The 20,886-nt window shown below is 41.0% G+C and overlaps 1 protein-coding gene and 1 long non-coding RNA gene across 5 annotated transcripts in view; one reads left to right on the top strand and one right to left on the bottom strand.

Moving 5' to 3' along the window:
• Positions 1-18,565, bottom strand: part of LOC124256650 (platelet endothelial aggregation receptor 1-like) — a 79,138-nt gene extending 60,573 nt beyond the window's left edge. For all 4 annotated transcript variants that reach the window (XM_046690628.1, XM_046690641.1, XM_046690645.1 and 1 more), the window contains exons 1-10: positions 18,488-18,565; positions 17,992-18,297; positions 15,517-15,610; positions 15,088-15,128; positions 12,913-12,972; positions 11,798-11,841; positions 11,421-11,467; positions 10,301-10,909; positions 8,380-8,509; positions 1,776-1,786 (exon numbers count right to left, since the gene is read on the bottom strand). In XM_046690628.1, the coding sequence (XP_046546584.1) occupies positions 1,776-1,786; positions 8,380-8,509; positions 10,301-10,909; positions 11,421-11,467; positions 11,798-11,811 (811 nt within the window). In that variant the 5' untranslated portion in view covers positions 11,812-11,841; positions 12,913-12,972; positions 15,088-15,128; ... (1 more) ...; positions 17,992-18,297; positions 18,488-18,565. The remainder of the gene's footprint in view (positions 1-1,775; positions 1,787-8,379; positions 8,510-10,300; positions 10,910-11,420; positions 11,468-11,797; positions 11,842-12,912; positions 12,973-15,087; positions 15,129-15,516; positions 15,611-17,991; positions 18,298-18,487) is intronic.
• LOC124256751 lies at positions 595-1,347 on the top strand. Its single transcript, XR_006893078.1, has 2 exons — positions 595-1,124; positions 1,173-1,347. It is a non-coding gene; the product is annotated as an uncharacterized LOC124256751 (long non-coding RNA).
• Positions 18,566-20,886: the final 2,321 nt, after the last annotated feature.

The following is a 20,886-nucleotide window of genomic DNA, read 5'->3' as shown; positions in this document are numbered from 1 at the left end:
TATCTCACACAGACTCAGACCTGTCAGACTGCATGTTACCTGGCAGTGACATTTGGCACTACTTCAGGCATTTCTGACAGATGCAGACCTGTGTCATGCATGTTTGTATAAACAGGGTCGGTGTAACACTTTTATACAAGATAAGAAGATTTAAAAACAGCCAGCTGTGTGATCAAAGATCTAACAACTCAACAACAACAGTTCTTTAACTGACTTTGCTGAAAATATTCTGAAACACATCTAATAACATTGTAAACGTATATATGTACACCATGGCATTGGCCGTCCCCCTGCACATTGGTTCCTTCTGTCTTGGGTCATTTGAGGCTGGAACACAGAATAAGTCATACGGGAACCACTACATGGACGTGGAGGACATAGAGACAACTACACCATGTGCTGGATCCATCGCGCTTGTTACTAGAGGCATCAAAATACGTGTAAGCTGGAGCACACTGGTGTTACTGCTTGTATTAGGTGGCTGTTAATTCCTTCCATGGAGTATGATCCTCTGCAGATGACAGAAAGTCATTTTCCCTTACTTAGAGGCTTGCGGTTGAATAGTTTGGTTTGGACAGAGGTGGTCCACATAGTTTGATAGTTTCCACAGTGTTCTTGTGACGCATGCATATGAGTGAGATGTCTGACCGACGTCATCAGATATACAGGTAAATCTACAGATGGAGGGAGGCTTGTGTAATCTGTTAGTGTAATTTCCACGCTCTAAGGAAAGACAAGCTTAACATACCATTGGATATAATACCTATATATGATACAATATCAATTTACCAACTGCCATGTCCTCGTAAAAAAAACAGTCTACAGTGACTCTTCTGTTTCTGGGGTTCACTGTGAAACAAGCATATACATATGTTCTAGCTGACATCTATAATGCCCTGTCCCCAGCCATGAACCTGTGCAAATATATTCTGCCAACACCCCTCCCTCACCATCCTTAACGTGCTTAATTTCTTAGAGCGGCATTTAGAACTTGGTGTGATGAAAGACGGGGAAAGTTCTATAGATATACATCTTCTTACGCGATGTAATTGTAAGCGATGTAATTCAAGCTTATGAGATTCATATTCACACACGTACGTGTTTGATTACAAAAAGACCATGATGTAATCAATTGAGCGTTTCTCTGACAAGCTTGTGGGCTTGTTTTGGAGATATTACGTGCGCTTTTCAGACATTTTAGGAAATGAAATTTATGAAAATGTTACGTTCCTGTGGTCTTTCATATTGTTCTCAGTTTATTCATGCTAAATGCCACCATTAGTTTGGCAGCAAGGTTACATGCAAGTTCAGAAATCTAGTAGACACAGGAAAAACGCATAAACAAAATTAGGACATGATTCTGCACGAATTCTTCACTTAAATATATATTATAAAGCCATTTTTGAGTATCTGTTTTGGGATTTATACAGTACGGATGAAAAACTAATCCTAAACGGTATTTTAGAAACATACATTTTGAAAGAAAAGGTGAACAACGGGTAATAATTACGTCAGAATATGTTTTCATCAAATCAATCTTGTTTTTTAAAACAAGATCAAATAATTGAAAAGCAGCAATGTTGGACGGAATCAGTTTTTACAATTAGAATTTAAATAGAAATAGAGTTGTCGTTCTTGTTTGAAGTAGTTCTGATGTTCACAGACCATTATGAAATCCCTCCAGAAGTTCACAGAGTGTTTAAACTGCATCCGAATATCCCTTGTAACTTGAAGGATCAAAATGCTGACATTGTAAGCAATCCTCTAATACTTACCCCACTTAGACCTGAAAACAGTAATTAACTGGTATCAGAAAATGTAATTTTCTGAATAAAATTGATATTTTATACTTATCCTGACTCCTGCTAATTGCTTGTCTCCTTCCTCTTGCGAACGTTAGTGGAACACTTGTATCTTCTATTGAAGCTCCCTTCAATAAAAACAGACTCAGCTCCACCCCTCCCACATGCTTCACTCTCTCCGATTAATGAGCCCGACACTTGAATTTACAGGGAAATCCAAAGTGCTTAGTTGGGCGGTTGGGAGGGCGTACCTCATGAGTCAGGATAAGTATAAAATATCAATTTTATTCAGAAAATTACATATTTTTCCTTATCTTGATTCATGCTTATTGCTTGTAGAATCCGTCGGATTGGAGGCGGGTCAAGCTACCTCTGGATTTCATGTAGTGATTTACGTCTTGTATACCCCCCTATGGGAACTTCTGTTGGCACTTCTAAGTTACTGCTAGGCTCTGCTCCTGCTGCTACCCTGTACTTCCAGCTGTCTCTGACAGGGGGACCACAATTGTTAACGTTTTGGTCCACGCTTCTGTTAACATTTTATGTGGATTTTGCGACTCCATCCCTTGATGCAAGCATCAAGTGGAGAAGCGACCCTTTCCTGTACGAGTATCCTTACAAGTACTGGGTCATATCACTTTATGCTAGTCTGTCCTTAGACGTGCATATAGACTCTAAAGCTGAACTCTTCCGAGTGTAGGCTTTTGCAAGTCATGTGATAAAAAGGGCGAGACTTCGTCTCAGCGCCTTTGAGGGACTGTCAACTGTTGTGCAACAACCAGTAGGCCGAAATGGTGAATGCCGGAGACGTCCTCGGTGGCGATGTCCCTCAGGTAATGGTTGGCAAACACCATGTTCAATTTCCAAAAGCAGCCCTCCATTATCGTCCTGATAGAGCACTTCCCATGTAGAGCGAGTGTTGACGTTAGAGCTCTAACTTCGTGTGAGTTGGAGGCTCTTGGAGGATCTAGTCCTGCTGCTTTGTAGGCCCGTAGTATGGCAGTTCTGATCCACATCGATATCGTAGTGCGGAGACCTCCGTCTGCGTCGCTGTCGATATCGGGACGAAAAGACGCTTGAATTTCCGTCTCCTGGTTCTGGATCGTTGTAGGTAGATTTTCAATGCTCTGACTTGGCACAAGGATAGGTCCTGCGTATCCTGTGGTCCAAGGACTGTTGATAGTGCTGGGACGTGGAATAATCTGTCCGGTTGACCTGGCAGTTGATTCTTCGCGATGAAGTCCCATCTCAGTCCCATATGCACGGTGTTTTGATTATCATCAAAGCGTGTTCTCTCGAAGTCCAGAGCATGTATTTCCGACATCCGTGCTGCTGTTGCTAAGGCGATCAGGAACAGCGTCTTCTGCGTCAAGAACTCGAAGGATGTCCTGTCCAATGGTTCATAGACGTCACTGGTGAGATGTCGGAGAACTACGTTGGAGCTCACGCGGGAGCTTTGAATCTCTGTTGTTGGTCCTCCAATTTAAAAGAGCGAAGTATGGCCAGTAACTCTGGTACTTTCGTCAATTTTGCACCCAACCTCATAGTGATGACTGAGCTCGATGCCGCCAGGTATGTTGAGAGCGTAGACCCTTTTAACCGCCTCGTTTGTTGTAGGTGACAAAGGTAGTCCGCCACTTGCGGGTGTGTCGCCTTAATGGCTGTAAAGCCGTTCCTCCCAGCATAGACCTCGACCCGGAGCCACTTGTCGTCGTACAAGGTGCGTGTAGACTTGCATAGAACTAGTGTGTCTGCTTTCTCTGCAATACACATGTAGCCAGAACACCTCTGGGTTGCCGTGCGCCTGCTTTGTGTGAGGATGTACTAGTACATTCGTCCACTCTGGTAGTTGCAGTTGGGGTTGTCCGAATTCTTGTGTGAGAATGGGGAACCAAACTCTTGCTGGCCAGTATGGCGCAACCAAAATCAGTTGTAAGTCCTTCGTCTGACTGATTTTCTGCAACACCCTTGGTATTGGAGCTGGTGGTGGAAACGCGTACGCGTTTAGTCCTTCCCAGGATATGTTTAGAGCGTCCGTTGCCCATGCTCGTGGATCTGGTATTGGTGAGACGAATGTTATCAGTTGATTGTTGAACCTTGTGGCGAAGAGGTCTATGAGTGGTGCTCCCATCTCTTGTATGATCTGCTTGAAGATCTCTGGATGTAACATTCATTCTGTTGAGGATGGCTGCGTGGGACGAGAGAGTGCGTCTGCTATCACATTCTTGGCTCCCGGAATGTGGTACGCTCTTAAGTGGATGCTCAGGTTGTCGGTTGTCTGAACAGTTGAAAGCAGAGGTCTAGGAGATTCGTCGATCTCATCGATCCTTGCCTGTTGATGTAAAAAGCCACCGTGGAGTTGTCCGTATGCACCATCAGATGAGCATTCTCCAGAATGTTTGTCCAATGGAGTATGGCGTTGAGTACTGCTTTCATTTCCAGCATGTTGATGTGCAGATCCGTCTCCTCTTTGGTCCATCTCCCAGCGAACACTTCATCGTCGAGGTGTGCTCCCCAACCTTGGAGTGATGCATCCACGGAGAGGTGCGTTGTGCACTCCAGCTCTGCTAAGTAGGTGCCTCCTCAAACATTCGATCTCTGGGTCCACCATAGGAGATATGGGCGTAGTGCGTCCGGGAGTCCGAAGGGTTCCGGGTCGTCCAGATGAGTATTGACGAAGACCTGTAGTGGGTGTAGTTGTAGTCCCTCTGGCTGTCATGTCTTGGGCTGACATGAGGAGACCCAACATACTCTGCCATTGTCGTAGTGGCCACGGAGAGAGTAGAGCTTGCGAGATCGTCTGTTGTATCTTGAGCCATCGGTCCTCTGGTACCATTATGCGGTTTTGTGTTGTGATGAACCGGATTCCTAGGAACTGCAGGTCCTGTGTAAGTTCTAGGTACAACTTGAGGAGATTCACTAGCCACCCCAGTTGTGTAAGCAGTCTGATGGTGAAGTTCAGTTGTAGTCTGAGATGCTTGGGATCTTGATGTACTTGAATCCCGTCGTCTAGGTAGAAAGCACTGCGTGGACCTCGATGATGTAGGTATGTGACTATGGGCTTCGTCACCCTCGTAAACAACAAGGGGACCGATGATATTCCAAATGGCAGGACCTCCCATTGGTACTGTCATCCGTCCATTATAAACCTCAGGTACTTCCTTGAGTCTGGATGTACATGAATATGCAGGTAGGTGTCCTGTAGATCTATGCTGGCCATGTAGTCTATCGGACGAACGAGATGTAGGAGTTGTGTTAGATGTATCATGCTGAACTTTGGAGGTCTGCGTAGATAATCTCTGTTGAAGGCCCTCATGTTGTAGATGAGACGGAACTTCTCTTTGGAGTTTTTCTTTGGTACTGGGAAAACTGGGGAGCAGAATCCTGGTGAGAGCTGGTCCTGGTCCACCACTTCTATGGCTTCCTTCTGTAGCCGAGATGTGACCGCTTCTCTTAACCTTTCTGTCGAGTGGGCCGTGAAGTTGAATTTGTGAGGTTCGTCTGTCAACGGCGGAGCTGCTTGCAGTTGTATGCGATATCCGTATCTTAGGATGCTGGATACAAAAGGACCTTGAAGCATTCCCCAGTTTTCCCAGTAGGGTTGTAGACGTCCACCCACTTGTGAAGGTTGCACAGGAACGGCTGGGGGTGGAAGACTCCAGTCGTTCCGAACCCCTCCTTCATCGTTTCTGATCCTTGGCGCCTCTGGGTGCCCCGCCTTGCCCGGGTCGTCCTCTAAATTTGCCGGCTGGGCGACGAAAGAAGTCCTTCCTTCCTCTGAAGGTGCTCATTTTCTTGTCTCTTGCCTTCTGGATGCCAGCGAACTTGGACTTGCCCGAGTAGCGATGGGACGTCTGCCTGATGATACTGGCCAATGTGTCGATGGACCTGATCATAAGGACTTCTCTGGAGTCTTTGGTAACCTCTTTGGCGACGTCGTCAATCTGGCCTGCGAAGATGGATGATGACGACCATGGGGCAGTGTATAGCGACTTCGTGAAGCGTTCACTCCAGTTGCAGGATGCCAGGAGTCCTTGTCGTCTCGCCAAAGTCAACGCTGCTGAGATGGATGATAGATGGTCCGTCATAAACTGCTGGTCCTTCTTCTGCATAAGTAGAGCAGAGTAGATCATCCGGTCCTCCTCTGCGGTAGAGTCCTTGAACTTGTTGATGAGCGTCTCATTCACTGCCCTGGATCTGTTCAAGCTGAAGAACATCCTTCTAGACATCGTCTCTATCTGCACCAGCTTTTTGTGTCGTCAATCTTATAAGACTTGGTTCGGGCGTCGTTGATGACTTTGTAGTTATCATCTATCTCTTGAGCCTTCATGAAGGGGTCCATATTGTGTAGAGAGAACTTCTTAGCGTTGAATTGTGGTAGATTCGGTGCCTGGGATCTCGTTGCCTTCCTGAAGGCTGCGTCCAAGTTCTCTGGAACTTCCGAGATGGGATCAATTGGCAGTAGAGTGATCGTGTCGACGTCCTCATCCTTCATGAGATACGTGAGGGCTGAATTCACTTCCTTGGAAGGTGACGCTAATTCCAGACCGTTGGCCATCCAATATCTTATCTCTGCATCTGAGAAGATGATACCGCCTTCCTCCTCTGTGTCAGGGACGCTGACCTGGGATCGTTGATCAACCTCCGCTGGGGATCTGGATGGAGACCTGTGCGGAGACCTGCGCGGAGACCTGTGTGGAGGCCTGCGTGGGGACCTGCGTGGAGACTTGTGTGGAGACCTGCGTGGAGACCTGCGAGGAGACCTGCGCGGTGACCTTCGTGGAGACCTGCGTGGAGACCTGCGTGGAGATGAGCCAGGTGAGCTGCGTCTGTAGGACGACCGCCTTGGAGACCTGCGTGAAGGCGAGCGTGCCTTGGTCCGTGAATGCCTCGGTGAAGATGTTGATGACGTCCTTGAGGTTGCCTCTGAAGACCTCCGTGAGTGCCTTCGCGAAGGCTGTTCATCTGCGTTGTCAGTGGAAGGCCTCTCAGATGTGTCGTCGGCGGAGGGTCCTCTGAGCAGGTCCCGGTCCTCTCTGTGGGTGGTGTCCAGGGGTGGGTGTCGATCTCTTTCTTGCTCGAAGCGTCTCTCCATCATCTCCATTTTCTGCTGTGAAAATTGCTGCATAAAGGCCCCAGGGTCGAATGTCTGCGGTGATAGATGCGCTGCCCTCTCTGCGTTGGTGGTGATCTGGTCCAGGGATCTCTCATCTGCCCTCAGTGAAGATACCTCAGACTGCGTTGATAACTGTGCTGAAGTCACCGTTTCTGAGGCCTGCGTCTTCTTGGGGTGATGTACCTCCGGGATGATGAGCGGCAGCTCATCGTAGAGACCTCTTTCTTCCATAGGGACAATCTCAGCCGAGAAAGTCCGGACCAACTGCGACGACGTCCCTGTAGAGCTGCCCGTGGTCTTAGGGGTGTGAGGCCGTGTCTGCGTAGAGGATGGTTTGCTCTTTTGACCTTGTGAGGAAGGGATGTCCGAAGTGGCAGCTCTCTTCTTCAGAGTGGCGGACAACGTCCCGCGCCCATCCCCTGAAGACGTCTCCGGCGGCTCACTGGAAGGAGGAGGGTCGTCTGACATCAGTTGACACGCGAGGGACTCAGCCGGTTTATCCATGACAAAGAGCGTATATGTACTTAATAACTTTAATAACATATTAATATACTTACATTTGGGGAACTATGTTGTATAAGCGTATATGTACTTAATAACTTTAATAACGTATTAATATACTTACATTTTGGGAACCACGTTGTATGAGCCTATATGTACTTAATAACTTTAATAACATATTAATATACTCACATTTTGGGAACCACGTTGTATAAGCGTTTAGGTACTTAATAACTTTAATAACATATTAATATATTTACTTTTTGGGAACCATCTTGTATGAGCGTATATGTGCTTAATAACTTTAATAACATATTAATATACTTACATTTTGGGAACCACGTTGTATGAGCCTATATGTACTTAATAACTTTAATAACATATTAATATACTTACATTTGGGGAACCACGTTGTATGAGCGTATATGTACTTAATAACTTTAATAACATATTAATATACTTACATTTGGGGAACCATGTTGTATGAGCCTATATGTACTTAATAACTTTAATAACATATTAATATACTTACATTTGGGGAACCATGTTGTATGAGCCTATATGTACTTAAGAACTTTAATAACATGTTAATATACTTACATTTGGGGAACCACGTTGTATGAGCCTATATGTACTTAATAACTTTAATAACATATTAATATACTTACATTTTGGGAACCATGTTGTATGAGCCTATATGTACTTAATAACTTTAATAACATATTAATATACTTACATTTGGGGAACCATGTTGTATGAGCCTATATGTACTTAATAACTTTAATAACATGTTAATATACTTACAAACTCTTATGAATTTCGTGCTGACACGCCAATGTCGATCAAGCGTTTGTCATCATGTGCACCTGAACATGGCCAGGGAACATTTGAAAGTGACACGTGTTGTGACATCCTTTTCTTATATATACTTGAGAACAACTGAGTAAAATGTCACCATACCTTCCCCCTCTGCAGCAGCACACAGCGACGAGAGCGATGAACATGACGTTGTTGATGATTAGTATGACGAGAACAGTGTAAAGTATTGCGAGTAGTGTTTCTTGGCGGTCCTGCATTTTGAAACTGTATTCTGTAAAATAGTGTATATCATAACAATGCCACTTACTGCCAGAATACGGAATGCGCAACGGTTTCACCAGTTAAGTGAAAACTATAGCTAATGCCATGTTGATCTTTATACCAATAACACGAAATGAATCACTGCCCTGTTCCTTGTTCAGCTCACATTACATATTTAGTTGAACCACTTCACAAAAAATACTATGAATAGTGCATATTTTTATACCAGTTAAATTTTATTGACACTCCATGAAGCAGGGATGCAGAATCATTTGTTTTATCATGTCAGTTCAACAACATGGTTCATCTCGATACGTTAAGATGAAAAAGATCACAGAATTGCAAATATTTCTCTGAACACTGTTTAATGGGCGGATGGCAATAATCTACCTGTCAAAATCATCTTTGTCTATCGTTTTGCTATGTTTTATGTAAAGCATGCGCAGTTACTAGAATTTGTTACCAGTCTTCAGTGTGGCTCACTTCAGGTTGAGTGTGCAGTGACATGGCAATTTCCCAATCTATTATCACTTAAAACATTGTATCACCTGGAGAGACTGTGTGAGACTACGTAATTCAAGTATGTATATTATAACTAACACAGAATGCATTATTTTAATTCAAGTAAATTTGTCCAAAATGTAAAAAACCCGAAGGAATGTTTTCAATCCAGTTGGGGACCATGCAGTTTGTAAATGCACAGTTTTCCTGAAAAATGAGGACTATTTTTATGGATATACAACTTCTTTATTCTATGTAGGCGACTTTTCGACATATATTCTAATGTCGTTGGAATCTATGTCGAAACGTCGCCTAAATAGAATAAAGAAGTTGTATATCCATAAAAATAGTCCTCATTCTTCATCTACCCAACTTCTAGAATGCCAATCACAGAAGTCACAGTTTTCCTATCCATTTAGTTAGTGGCTTGCATCGACTTGAAATGTTTGTCATTGCCACAGAAACAAATAGTTTTACTAAACAGTTGGCAGCTTCACTTTACACAGCAGTAGCTTATTTCAACTATGCTTTGTTTCCAAACATGGCGAAGTACGTACTTAGTTATCTCCCCTTCATTGTCCATGACAATGTACTTGCAATGGGGATTCAGTATCCACTAACTCGATGCAGCTTTACTAAATTATATATCATCATCAACCTTACATGTAGGTGGGAAATGGCCTCAAAGGGTATCCCGGTGACAACTTTATTTTGAAACGCCATAGCAGCCCCAGTTAAGTCAGTGTGATGGTTTAGCATGGATCGAAAAACTACCTCGTGACGTTAAGTGGAATAAACAAAGAGACAGTTTTGTGTGATAGTAAACTGACGAATTAAGTTGCATGTATCCGGAGCTCAATTTGCTTCCACTGGTGTGACGGGAAAAGGCAACAGCATGATGACTCAGATCAAGGGGATTATATTGATACAACCTACTGACTCTCGCCTCCGTCTGTGAAGACCTAATACATGCAGTTCATCCAAATATAACCATACACATTCTCCGCCATATGTTTTACACTAACGCCGTCAAACATTTGAAATACCACGAACATACAAACTAATTATACTATTCACTTTGATTCACTTTGAGGTTCCTAAAATTCTTGTATACACACTATCCTACATACAGTATGGCTTCTGTGTTATATTCCATACACAATATAGAACTTACATTGATTCACTCTGACGTACGACATATATAAAATACTACTCACGCTGAGGTTCAGGGTAAGACTGCCTGCTTATAGAAATTACATTGATTTACTCTGACGTACGACATATATAAAACATCACTCACGCTGAGATTCAGGGTAGGACTGACTGCTGCAAACCTTGCATCCCGACCTGCACGTGTAGAACGTTTCTTCCTCTGCTGTCAGACACGAAGGGCACAGATGTTGACATTTGTCACCGAAATGTCCGGGTTGACAGTGTTGACATTGACCAGTAAACCTATGACATGACTGAAAGACGGACAGACATGACATATTGCATTGGGCGCCATAACGACCTGCTATACACTCTTCTAAACAGGTTTCTTCAACACTACAGGCAAAGCCCTGACATTTCTGCAAGCAGGAGTATTCACACTTACTACCGTACAAATCAGCCCTGCACAGAGTACAGTTCTCACAGTGATACCAGTCACACGCCAGACATCCATCAGGACAAGGTATTTTACAACGAGGTCCACAGTAGCCATCCTCACAGCCGTCACTACAGATGGTCTTCCCTGAGTTGGGGTCCACCTCACATGTCAAGTTGACACACGTCTCCTGACAGTGATGCTGACAGTACTTGTCTGTGTAGCCTGTCTTACATCCTTCTGTGCAAATTCCTCGTGTATCACATTTCTCCCCTTTACAGTTCTGGCAGGACTTAGATCCAAGCAGGGGGCTGAAGTAAACTGAAAACAGAAACGTTGTGAATGACCTAATCTCTATTACTGACAGAGCAGAACACTTCCCTACAAAGACATACATATATCACTACAGTGAGTGAGTGAATGGGTGAGTGGGTGAGTGAGTTAAAATCTTAAGTCTCGTCGGCAGTATGTCAGCCTTATCGTGACTAAAACAAGTTATAGATTCATAATAAAGTCAAACTGTGAAACCCTGTCAACGAAGGACAGTAAAATAACTAGACGATACGACATAGATATAAAACTAAATCTAACATTTTGTAACTATAGAAGACAATACAATATACAAACGGACAGGTTCTTGCCAAAGTATTCGAAACGTCGACGTGTAATGATATAATGGGAGTCTTGTTATGACACAGAATGTCTGTCTGTAAAAAGATTTCTTGTTACTAGATCCAGTCAAAGTCCTATTTTTCTGAGACAGATAAGGCATATGATACACATTATTTAGTCACCAATCACCGAGAGCTAAAGAGAGGTTGTGGGAACGTACCTATGATTAGGAAGCTGTAACTCAACCCGAGCTGCATATTGGTTGTTCTAAAACAAACAGGAAATATAGTGAGTTCATTTTCGGAACGATTCTGTTTAATTGAAACATAGACTAACACATATTCTTTGGCAGTCAAAAAGGGAATATCTCTTATCATACTTCTCATTACTGTTTTTCCAATTCGGTTGAATAATTTACAACGAAGGGCACTTAACACTATCTAAACAACACATTGTAATTCCAGCTATGCTTTCAATCTTGAGCAAATTGATAACTGTTGTTTTGTCGTTTGGATTGGAAGTATAACGTTTTTTGAGCATGTATCTATGACATACATTTATGTACATATTTAACATCACCTGTTATGTCCAACATACCTGCTACTGGTCATGTGTCGTAAATCTAATTCAGTTGTGGCTATCTACAACAAAGCAAATATCATAAATGTTTCCTGAATTGCTTTTATGAAGTCTTCGTTACTGTGCGGACGAGCCACTTGAAGACTTCACACAGTCTTTGTCAAACATTAACCATAGTCCTGAATGAAGGACAATACGTACTGCAACATACGGAAACAATACAATGTGGATTGTTTGAATTAACATTACCTCAAAAGAACCAACTTCAATATCGTAAATTTCAATCACGTATACCACTACTCTGCATGAAAAAAACCCATGAATTCCTTGATACATTTGTTTGTAAACGCTGTTAGCACTGATATGGTTAAATATCTATATTCAGAGGTTCTGGACAATGTTTCAAGCATCAAATCAAATGTCACCCTATGTTTAATGAGAAAGCAGTAAGGAAAACAGGAGTTAATCATAGATAGCATCATTTTAAAATTGACACGACGTTGGCACACTCATGGGGACCAGTTGTGCTGTCATCCGTGAAGATATGTATGTTTAAGCTTATGAATTTGAAGAATGATGACAATTTTTATGGATATGCAACTTCTTTTATTCTGTGAAGGCGACGTTTCAACATAGATTCTAATGTCGTTATCATTTGCTTAGAATCTATGTCGAAACGTCGCCTTTACAGAACAAAAGAAGTTGTATATCCATACAAATTGTCATCATTCTTCATCAACTCAACTTCTAAAATGCCCATCAAAGAAGCTTATGATTTTGGCCAAGAAATTGAGCTTAAGCTTCAGTTTTTACCAGGAGCTGATATCGTTCAGTGACCATCAACTGGCCAATTCAGCATCCACTGATATAAGTACCAGAAATAGAGGAAGAGAGACAAGTCAACTCTTTCATATTGGATCTGTGCATAAGGATTCAGAGTGGAAAATCATTGTCACCAAGGCAACTTCTCTATGGTCAGCTTTTTCCTTTTTTGTCGAGATTCAAGGCTACAGTAAAGGCATCAAAATGGAGAGCATCATTTCCAATGATTAACAAACACGAGTACATGATATAGCAGTTCACTGAGATTTCATGTGAATGTTTAGATGCTTTTACTAAAACACTCAACATACCTGCTGAATCAATGTCCATTAACCCACTGATTTCTGGCGGGTGTGTCTGTGGGGTTCCTCCTGGAATAGACATGATACGAAATATTACCATTACGATCATGCTTTGTTAAGATATTCCATAAGAAGGAAAAACAGTTAGTTATTAATCATTAAATAAAGTTTTTCTTTTTCTTTACGAATTGGAAAAGACTCCTAAATATAAGCGCAATCACTATTTCAGCTAAAGGCAGATACCTGTGTTGCTTTGATAGCTTATGAACATCTGTTGACATACTAGTATGTGTATTTGGTCATGGATCATATGAAATCATCTTTAACCTCGTCAAAATATGTGATGATAGGTCATCTTATGTCATGTTCTTCGTCGTTTAGTTTTAGTTTGAGAGAGACAAAATCCACTTTTATGTGAACAGTATTTTGGGGTATTCATCGATAATGTTCAATGACACAAACATTTTGCTGAGGAAAAAGGATGCCAAACTTGAACATATTCCTATCGTGGGTACAATGTGTGAAGCCCATTTCCGCTGTCCTCCGCCGTGATATTGCTGAAATATTGCTGAAATATTGCTAAACGCGGCGTAAAACCGTACTCACTCACTATTCCTATCGTCTTACGTTTCCGATCGTCATATGTTTTCGACCCACCACAACGATTCCCGTTTATAGCGCATGTATGCGAGAGAATCCATGAGAAGCAGCCCGAATGTCAATAAGGCGATCCCCTCTATCGGTCTGACATCAATATGCTGGTAATAAAGACTCTAACAGTTAACAAAAGTTAATTTAACTCATTAATCCAATATCTATCTCATAATCAAATGCTTTATATTCCTCAATCTGTTCTCCAAAGATGCTAATAATATTAATGTTTCGTCTGCTTAGTTAACATCATACCTTAAAAGATCACGTAACTAGTCATGTGACCACGCTGAATGATGTATCATGTCACGCCAAATTCGCAAATTTTATTACTTCGTTTAAAACAAAAACTAGTGCCGTTTAATTTATTTTGTTTACACAAGGTGATGAACGCAAGAAAGACCAGTTAAAGGCAATGTAATCTACATAATGTGCATAGGGTTGTAGTTGGACAGGAATGCCAACATTAAGCCTAATGCTTGGACTTTCTGAATCATATTCTCCTCTACACGATAGATTAAATCGGAAATCTACTTCTGTTGGGGATATGTTTTCAGCTACAGTTAAAACTGTTTTGGAGATATAGGGAAATTGTTTATTATCTGTACAGTATGACGCATTTTGCTGTGTAGTGCGAGTTGTTTTGATACAACGGGCATGCTCTACTCTTTCAACAGCCCTAAATATATACAGCCAACTAAGGGGATCGAAAACATGTGGCGTCACGTCCGGCGATGCCTTGCGTTTGCTTCAACTGCAATGTTGGGATGCCGACAGAAAACGCATTGCATGCATAAGAATGCAATAGTTTATGAATATATTATCTTGTCTAAAGGGGAGTAGAACGATATCGTCATATAGTATTTACTTTTTGTTCTCGAAATATTTTACCGTTATCCGATCGAAAACCCAATATGCCAGGATATCTATTTGGAACATGAGATATTCAATATGTGTGGATGTATATTGATGTGTTGTTAAGGAGATATTAACAGTCTGCTTGTCTGACAACACCACCACTGATTGGACCATTTCTTGTCAATATATAAACTGAATTGATGTTTTCAAAACACGTCAATCATACATTGATATCATTGTAGCAAAGAAACGTCTCTTTCCTGCTTAATACAAAAATATAATTCTACATCCTTTTGGATCAAATATACCTCAAACTACACAAAAAATAATTTCAGGGAATATGTCGAAAATATGGTCTATTTTTTATTTCACAGTGCTTATGTATAAACCCATGGAAAATTCAGTGATCGTGCATAATTATACATATGACATTATACATAATGACTAACAATTTTAAGGATTATAGGTAATCTCTTGTTTTACATTATTGTATGAACATATATCTTTGTGTGTGTGTGTTTGTGCGCGCGCCGTGAGTGTGTGTGTGCGCCGTGTGTGTGTGTGTGTGTGTGTGTCGTGTGTGTGTGTGTGTGTGTGTGTGTGCGTGTGTGTGCTGCCGCTGCTGAATCTCGCCTGGTTAACCTAATACATTTCCTAATGTGTTTCTTAGCTTACCGTGTTTATTGTCGAAAAACTTCAACTTGACGAAAAGACCACTGAAAATAAACGAAATCACATATTACAGCTAAAGACACAAGCTTTTCAAACTTATAAACATCTGTTCAGTATGTGCTTATGTATTTGGTCATGGATCATGTGGAAATATATGATAATGTCATAATGATATGAAATGATCGGTGATGATCTAACGTCATATTGGCTTTCTATTTGCATGAGAGACACGTAATCCTTTCATGGACTAAAACATTTGACTGGCCAAAAAGGACACATAACTCGGGCATATTTTATGCATTTCATCAATTGGAACACATGGTGTATTTGGGATACAGCACTACACTTTGACCAATACTTTCTGAATGGCATTGTATATTCATGATGTATATCTGGGGGGATTTCGGTGTCAATGAAACATATACGACTCACATGAAGACAATTGCAGTAGTTCCTGTTATCGCCAAGGAGATGCTCAGTGCCAAGATAGTGCTGTAGTGACTGCCGTTCTCACATCGACAGGGAACTATTGACCACGCATTATGAAACAATCCGTCATTCATTTGTTAGCAAACAGTTGTTCAAGACAATGATATGGGGGTTATTTGTTGGTTAACCTCCTGATCGGTCTGAATTTGTCTCTCAGGTGAAATGTCTCTCTATAATATACACTTGGATTTTTCAAATGAACTTTCAGACAATGATACTTAATCTCTTTGCATTTTGGCAATTCGAAATGACCAATGAACATAGCAAACTGGGAGTCATGCAACCATGTGGGTAATTCGATAATTATGACTGTCCCGCTTCAGTGTGGAAATCGAGCTTTCTATCAATCTCTCATTTAAACTCATTCTGTGTTTTACTGATCAAAAACATTAATAAAGTCATACACTTTCAATTCAAAGCAATTTTACATATAACAGAGTGTAGCAGTGACGTTTCATCTGCCTCAATAAGACCATACCTCGTGATGTCTGGCGGTTGCCATTACATTCTGAGAGCTGAACGTGAGTCGAGCCAGAGTTGTCACCAGGTAAGTTACAATTGGTTGTAAAAATTATTTATACGGCTGACAGGTTTTAACATCTCAGTAAATGTATATAAACTAAAGTTGTAGGCAAAATATTATTTATTGTTGGCATTTCGAATATGTAAATACTACGTTTTGCTAATCTGGTTTTAACTGTAAAGTCCTTATGTCTGAAGTTCATTGCTTTTATCAGCATGTTGTTTCTTGTACATGTATCAAGTGTGATTGATGTGCGCACTGTAATAGTGACTGAGAGGTGTCATGTGTGTGCTTGTTGAGCGCTCAGTATACTTCCACATGTGTCAGAGATTCAGTCACGTGTGGCCGTCGAGTATTAAGAAGTCGTTTGTCCAATAGACGGGTGAGCAAATTCTGAATATAATGTAAAACATGTACATTTCTTTCTCATGTATAGGATATAGCTAATATGTATACATTCCTACTTTTAAACTCTGTATTATTATACAAATGAAACAACCAAAATTATTGGTTATTGTTCCAATCCACCATAGATCAAAATGAATATATGGGACCATGTTTCCTCCGTCCGTCTCTAGTACTTCATTTCCAAACATGGTTAGACCTTTGATAGGAAATGTCATATACTGGAGATGAAAGTACCGTATTTGCGATGCGAGTACCGATCTTTAATAGAAGCGAGTCTTTAACAGACGGAGGTATGGTCATCGTGATGCTCTTGAAATCAGCTTCACTCCCACCTTCACATGTCCCTCTCATTATATTTACTCAGGTGCCTCCAACGTTGCCTGTATAGAGGCTTTTCGTGTTTCCGTTGTCACTGTCTAGTGGGGCTTGGAGCGGAGTAGACGAATTTGTTCTCCTTATTGAGGCATCTGGGTGTTATTATACCTTAGTCGTATTGTGAGTTTCAAAACTGGTTCGTGTTGCAAGCACAAACACTGAAAGTGTTGACGTAAATCCTGCTTGAAATCATGCAGGACTTGGAAGTACTGTAAAACCCCATGGTCCCACTAAGGTGGTCGAGCAACGGTTGCTTGTGGACTGTTGCCAAAACGGCAGTTTTGTTTCATATTAAATGATCTGTCGTTTTAACATCAATGTGGTTTATTTTTTGGGGAAACTGTATTGCTTCCCGTGCTGTTTTCCCATCGTTCATAGAAGGGCATTACGAAAGTAACTTTGTTCTCATGACAATATCAACACCAACCTTGGGATATCATATAAGGTAAGAAAGTAACTTTGTTCTCATGACAATATCAACACCAACCTTGGGATATCATATAAAGTAAGAAAGTAATTATAACTATGTTCCCATGACAATATCAACACCAACCTTGGGATATCACATAAAGTAAGGGTAACTCTGTTCTCATGACAATATCAACACCAACCTTGGGATATCATATAAAGTAAGAAAGTAACTCTGTTCTCATGACAATATCAACACCAACATTGGGATATCAAATAGGGTAAGAAAGTAACCCTGTTCTCATGACAATATCACCACCAACATTGGGATGTCATGTAAGGTAACAAAGTAACTTTGTTCTCATGACAATATCAACACCAACCTTGGGATATCATATAAAGTAAGAAAGCAACTTTGTTCTCATGACAATATCAAAACCAACCTTGGGATGTCATATAAAGTAAGAAAGTAACTTTGTTCTCATGACAATATCAACACCAACCTTGGGATATCATATAAAGTAAGAAAGTAACTCTGTTCTCATGACAATATCAACACCAACCTTGGGATATCATGTAAGGTAAGATCACCATCTCGTGATGATGATTTTTTACTTCGTGTTAACATGCTAAACGTTTAGTTTTACTGGGCTGTCTTTAAAACAGATGAGTGATGTTGTGTGTCAATAGTAGGGTATACTTACCCTTGCTGTCGTTGCTATTGTACAGTGGGGCAGTGATGTTACAGTAGTCCCCTGTAAAGTTTCCTGGACAGTCCTTAGTGCAGTGACCGTTGTGTTGATTACAGATGTGATTGACACAGGTCTTACTACAAGGCTGATCACATTGATTACCGTGCCACCCCCGAATGCAGCCCTCGGAACACTCTCCGTCAGTTTTTACACAGTGTTTAGCTGCCAGATGAAGAGCACAGTGGCAGGAACAGTTTCTTTTACAATCTGGACCGAACTGTCCCGGCTGGCAGTTTATGGTAGCGGTAATAAGAACAACTGCAACGAAAACAAGTTGCCATGTTTATGATCATTTGCTACCTGTTAGAACATAACTGCATGTATCAGTGTTTGAGAACGGTCGCTCCCAAAATTGCTATATTACCGATCTTGCAGTCATTACTGTCATATATATACGTTACATAATGATGGAGTGACGGTTAATCCTTGAAGCTGTTGTTATACCCACTGTTAAGAGCAAAGATTGTCACAAGGGTACAATGCATGGTAGCAGCATTTCTCGGTGTCTTCTCTGTCCGTGTCAACTGCAGTGGAAACACAGCGTTAGTCAAGTGCATATATCGGTATAATTTTAACAATGATTAGAAAGACATATTTCCACGCCACACTACTGCGTATGGTGTGTTCACGAAACTTTCTGAGAGTGTGTTCCAACTCAGGATTACAACATCCAAGGTCTCACTAAAGTTATTATAATTTCATAAGTTTTATGGTAGACGTGTCTGGGACATTTTTAATTTGACGCAACAACTAATGTTCAATGCGTCGCTACTTTAACTTGTCAACATGATGCCCCAGCCTTGTTTCAGCTGAACGGTTGACCTGCCTTTTCTTATGTCGAAGTGATAGTGAGCATTATGGGTGAATGTCACAAAGTATGCTTCTGTCGAGATTCAGTAGAGGGCAGATCGAGGAGTGCTAATTACTATGATCATTTTGACTTAAAGTCCAGTGTGTCCTCTTCGCCGAACTGTATTGTTTACAGTGAATGATGTAGATATCCATACAGGGATAGAAATACTTTTTGTTTTAAGTGTGCATTTGGGCACCATGAAAATATTTCAAATGTGCCTTTCAGAAATCGAGTGTGCCCACATGTTTTTAGAATAAACGACAGTAGCAATGATGATGATCTCTTGAAATTTATTGTTAGTACACAACAAATGTAACCTGTTTTCTGTTATCACTGATATGTCTTCTGTCTAAGATGGCCTTCTTATGTTTCATTTGTTCTGCTACCCCAACACTTTCAAAAGCTAAGAAGTTGTGAAAGGTTCACTTATTAAATATGTCTAACATGCTTAATTTCCTTTTCAATAACCAAACTATCAGTACTCCCAACACTCTAAATGGGAAAAAAAACAGATTTCTTTACATCATTAGTCATAATTCCAGTGATTTCCTGGGTGATAAAGTCAATAAATGTTTTCGCTTGTTTGTCATTTGCGCAAGTGTTTTGTTTGGGGGATCAAATGACTAAAGGTGAGTTATGTCTATGAAAAATTAGGCGTGCCATAAGGGCACCGGGAACATATTTACACGTGCCATTGCAATATTTATCGTGCCATGGCACGCTAATATATGGGGTATTTCGAACCCTGTGATAACATATTAATTCACAAATATAGCTTTGAAATATCCTCACATGCATGAACATGCATGTCCCCTGCCATCAGACTGAGATGAGCAAGTCGTGTTTACATCGCTCATGGAAAATGTGAGTTTTGTCGTGATTTGAAAGTGCCAAAACTCTTGAAAATGTACACAGTTGTGTTGTAAGCAACACAAGAATGTGTTGCTAAAGTTGTTTTGTTGAAAAAGTGACTTTGAAAGAAAATGCAGCCTGAAACTGTATTTCTCTATATAATGCTTTAAAGTTTTCCATGATAAACTCTCGGTTTGAGTTAGCGCTTACCACTTGATTGGACCCAACAATGAGCGACGAGGAACACTTGTATAACACCCAGCCCAGCGACTCACAGGACAAAGAGATATACTTGGAGATCAAGCGCAAGTTTGGAAACAAAGACAAAGACTCTTTTCAAACAGGCTTGATTGAAGTATACAGAAATGACCCCACGGAGTTAAACCACATACGAGAAAGTCTATACGACTATGCTAAAGACACTTGCCATGAATTTCCAGCTGGTAAACTCGTATCGAGACGGAAGAAGAGCAATGATAAAGACAGTTTTCTCAACAAATATGCACAAGATGTCTACTATATCTATCATTATTTGGAAGGTGGAATACTGGATCATGTGCTACAGTCGAAGGTACTTAGTTGCGCCAGCGTGAGACACCAAGGAAACCAATCAGTATTTGATGACGATAATGAAGGAAACAACATAGACTAGACAACTGATGACGTCACTACTACACACGGGTGAGAATGACTCAATATCGCTTATTCTCAGCCATGTAATACAGATCAAGCAGTGTGTCTCTCGTGGAAATGAAAATGTTGAAAAGAAGATTCAGGAATTAGAAAAGAAGTTCACAGATGAACTCCTGGCCCTAAAAGAAATAATCTCTGAAAAGGATGCTCTAATAACCAATATAAATATCAAACTGAAGGACTCGGAAGATAGGCGTGCTGAACTTAGAGCTGAACTGAAGCTAATCACTCAAGAAAACAAAAGCTATCGTGACCATATAAAAGAACTTGAAATTGAAATGGTACGCCTAAACTATTCAGTTGATGCAAAACTGAAAACCATTGAAACGAAAATCAACAATATCACCGCAAGATCTAAACATACAAGTGCTACAGAGACCAGAACTACAAGTACTAAGTGTGAAAATCAAGAAAATTCAAAGCAACTTTGAATCTACAGAAACAACGAG

The sequence above is a fragment of the Haliotis rubra genome, unplaced genomic scaffold, assembly GCF_003918875.1.
Source record: "Haliotis rubra isolate DU_JTF1 unplaced genomic scaffold, ASM391887v1 Scf1165, whole genome shotgun sequence".
In the NCBI taxonomy this organism is placed as follows: Eukaryota; Metazoa; Mollusca; class Gastropoda; order Lepetellida; family Haliotidae; genus Haliotis; species Haliotis rubra.
The sequence above is the reverse complement of the archived record's forward strand: the minus strand, read 5'-3'. Positions and strand labels throughout refer to the sequence as shown.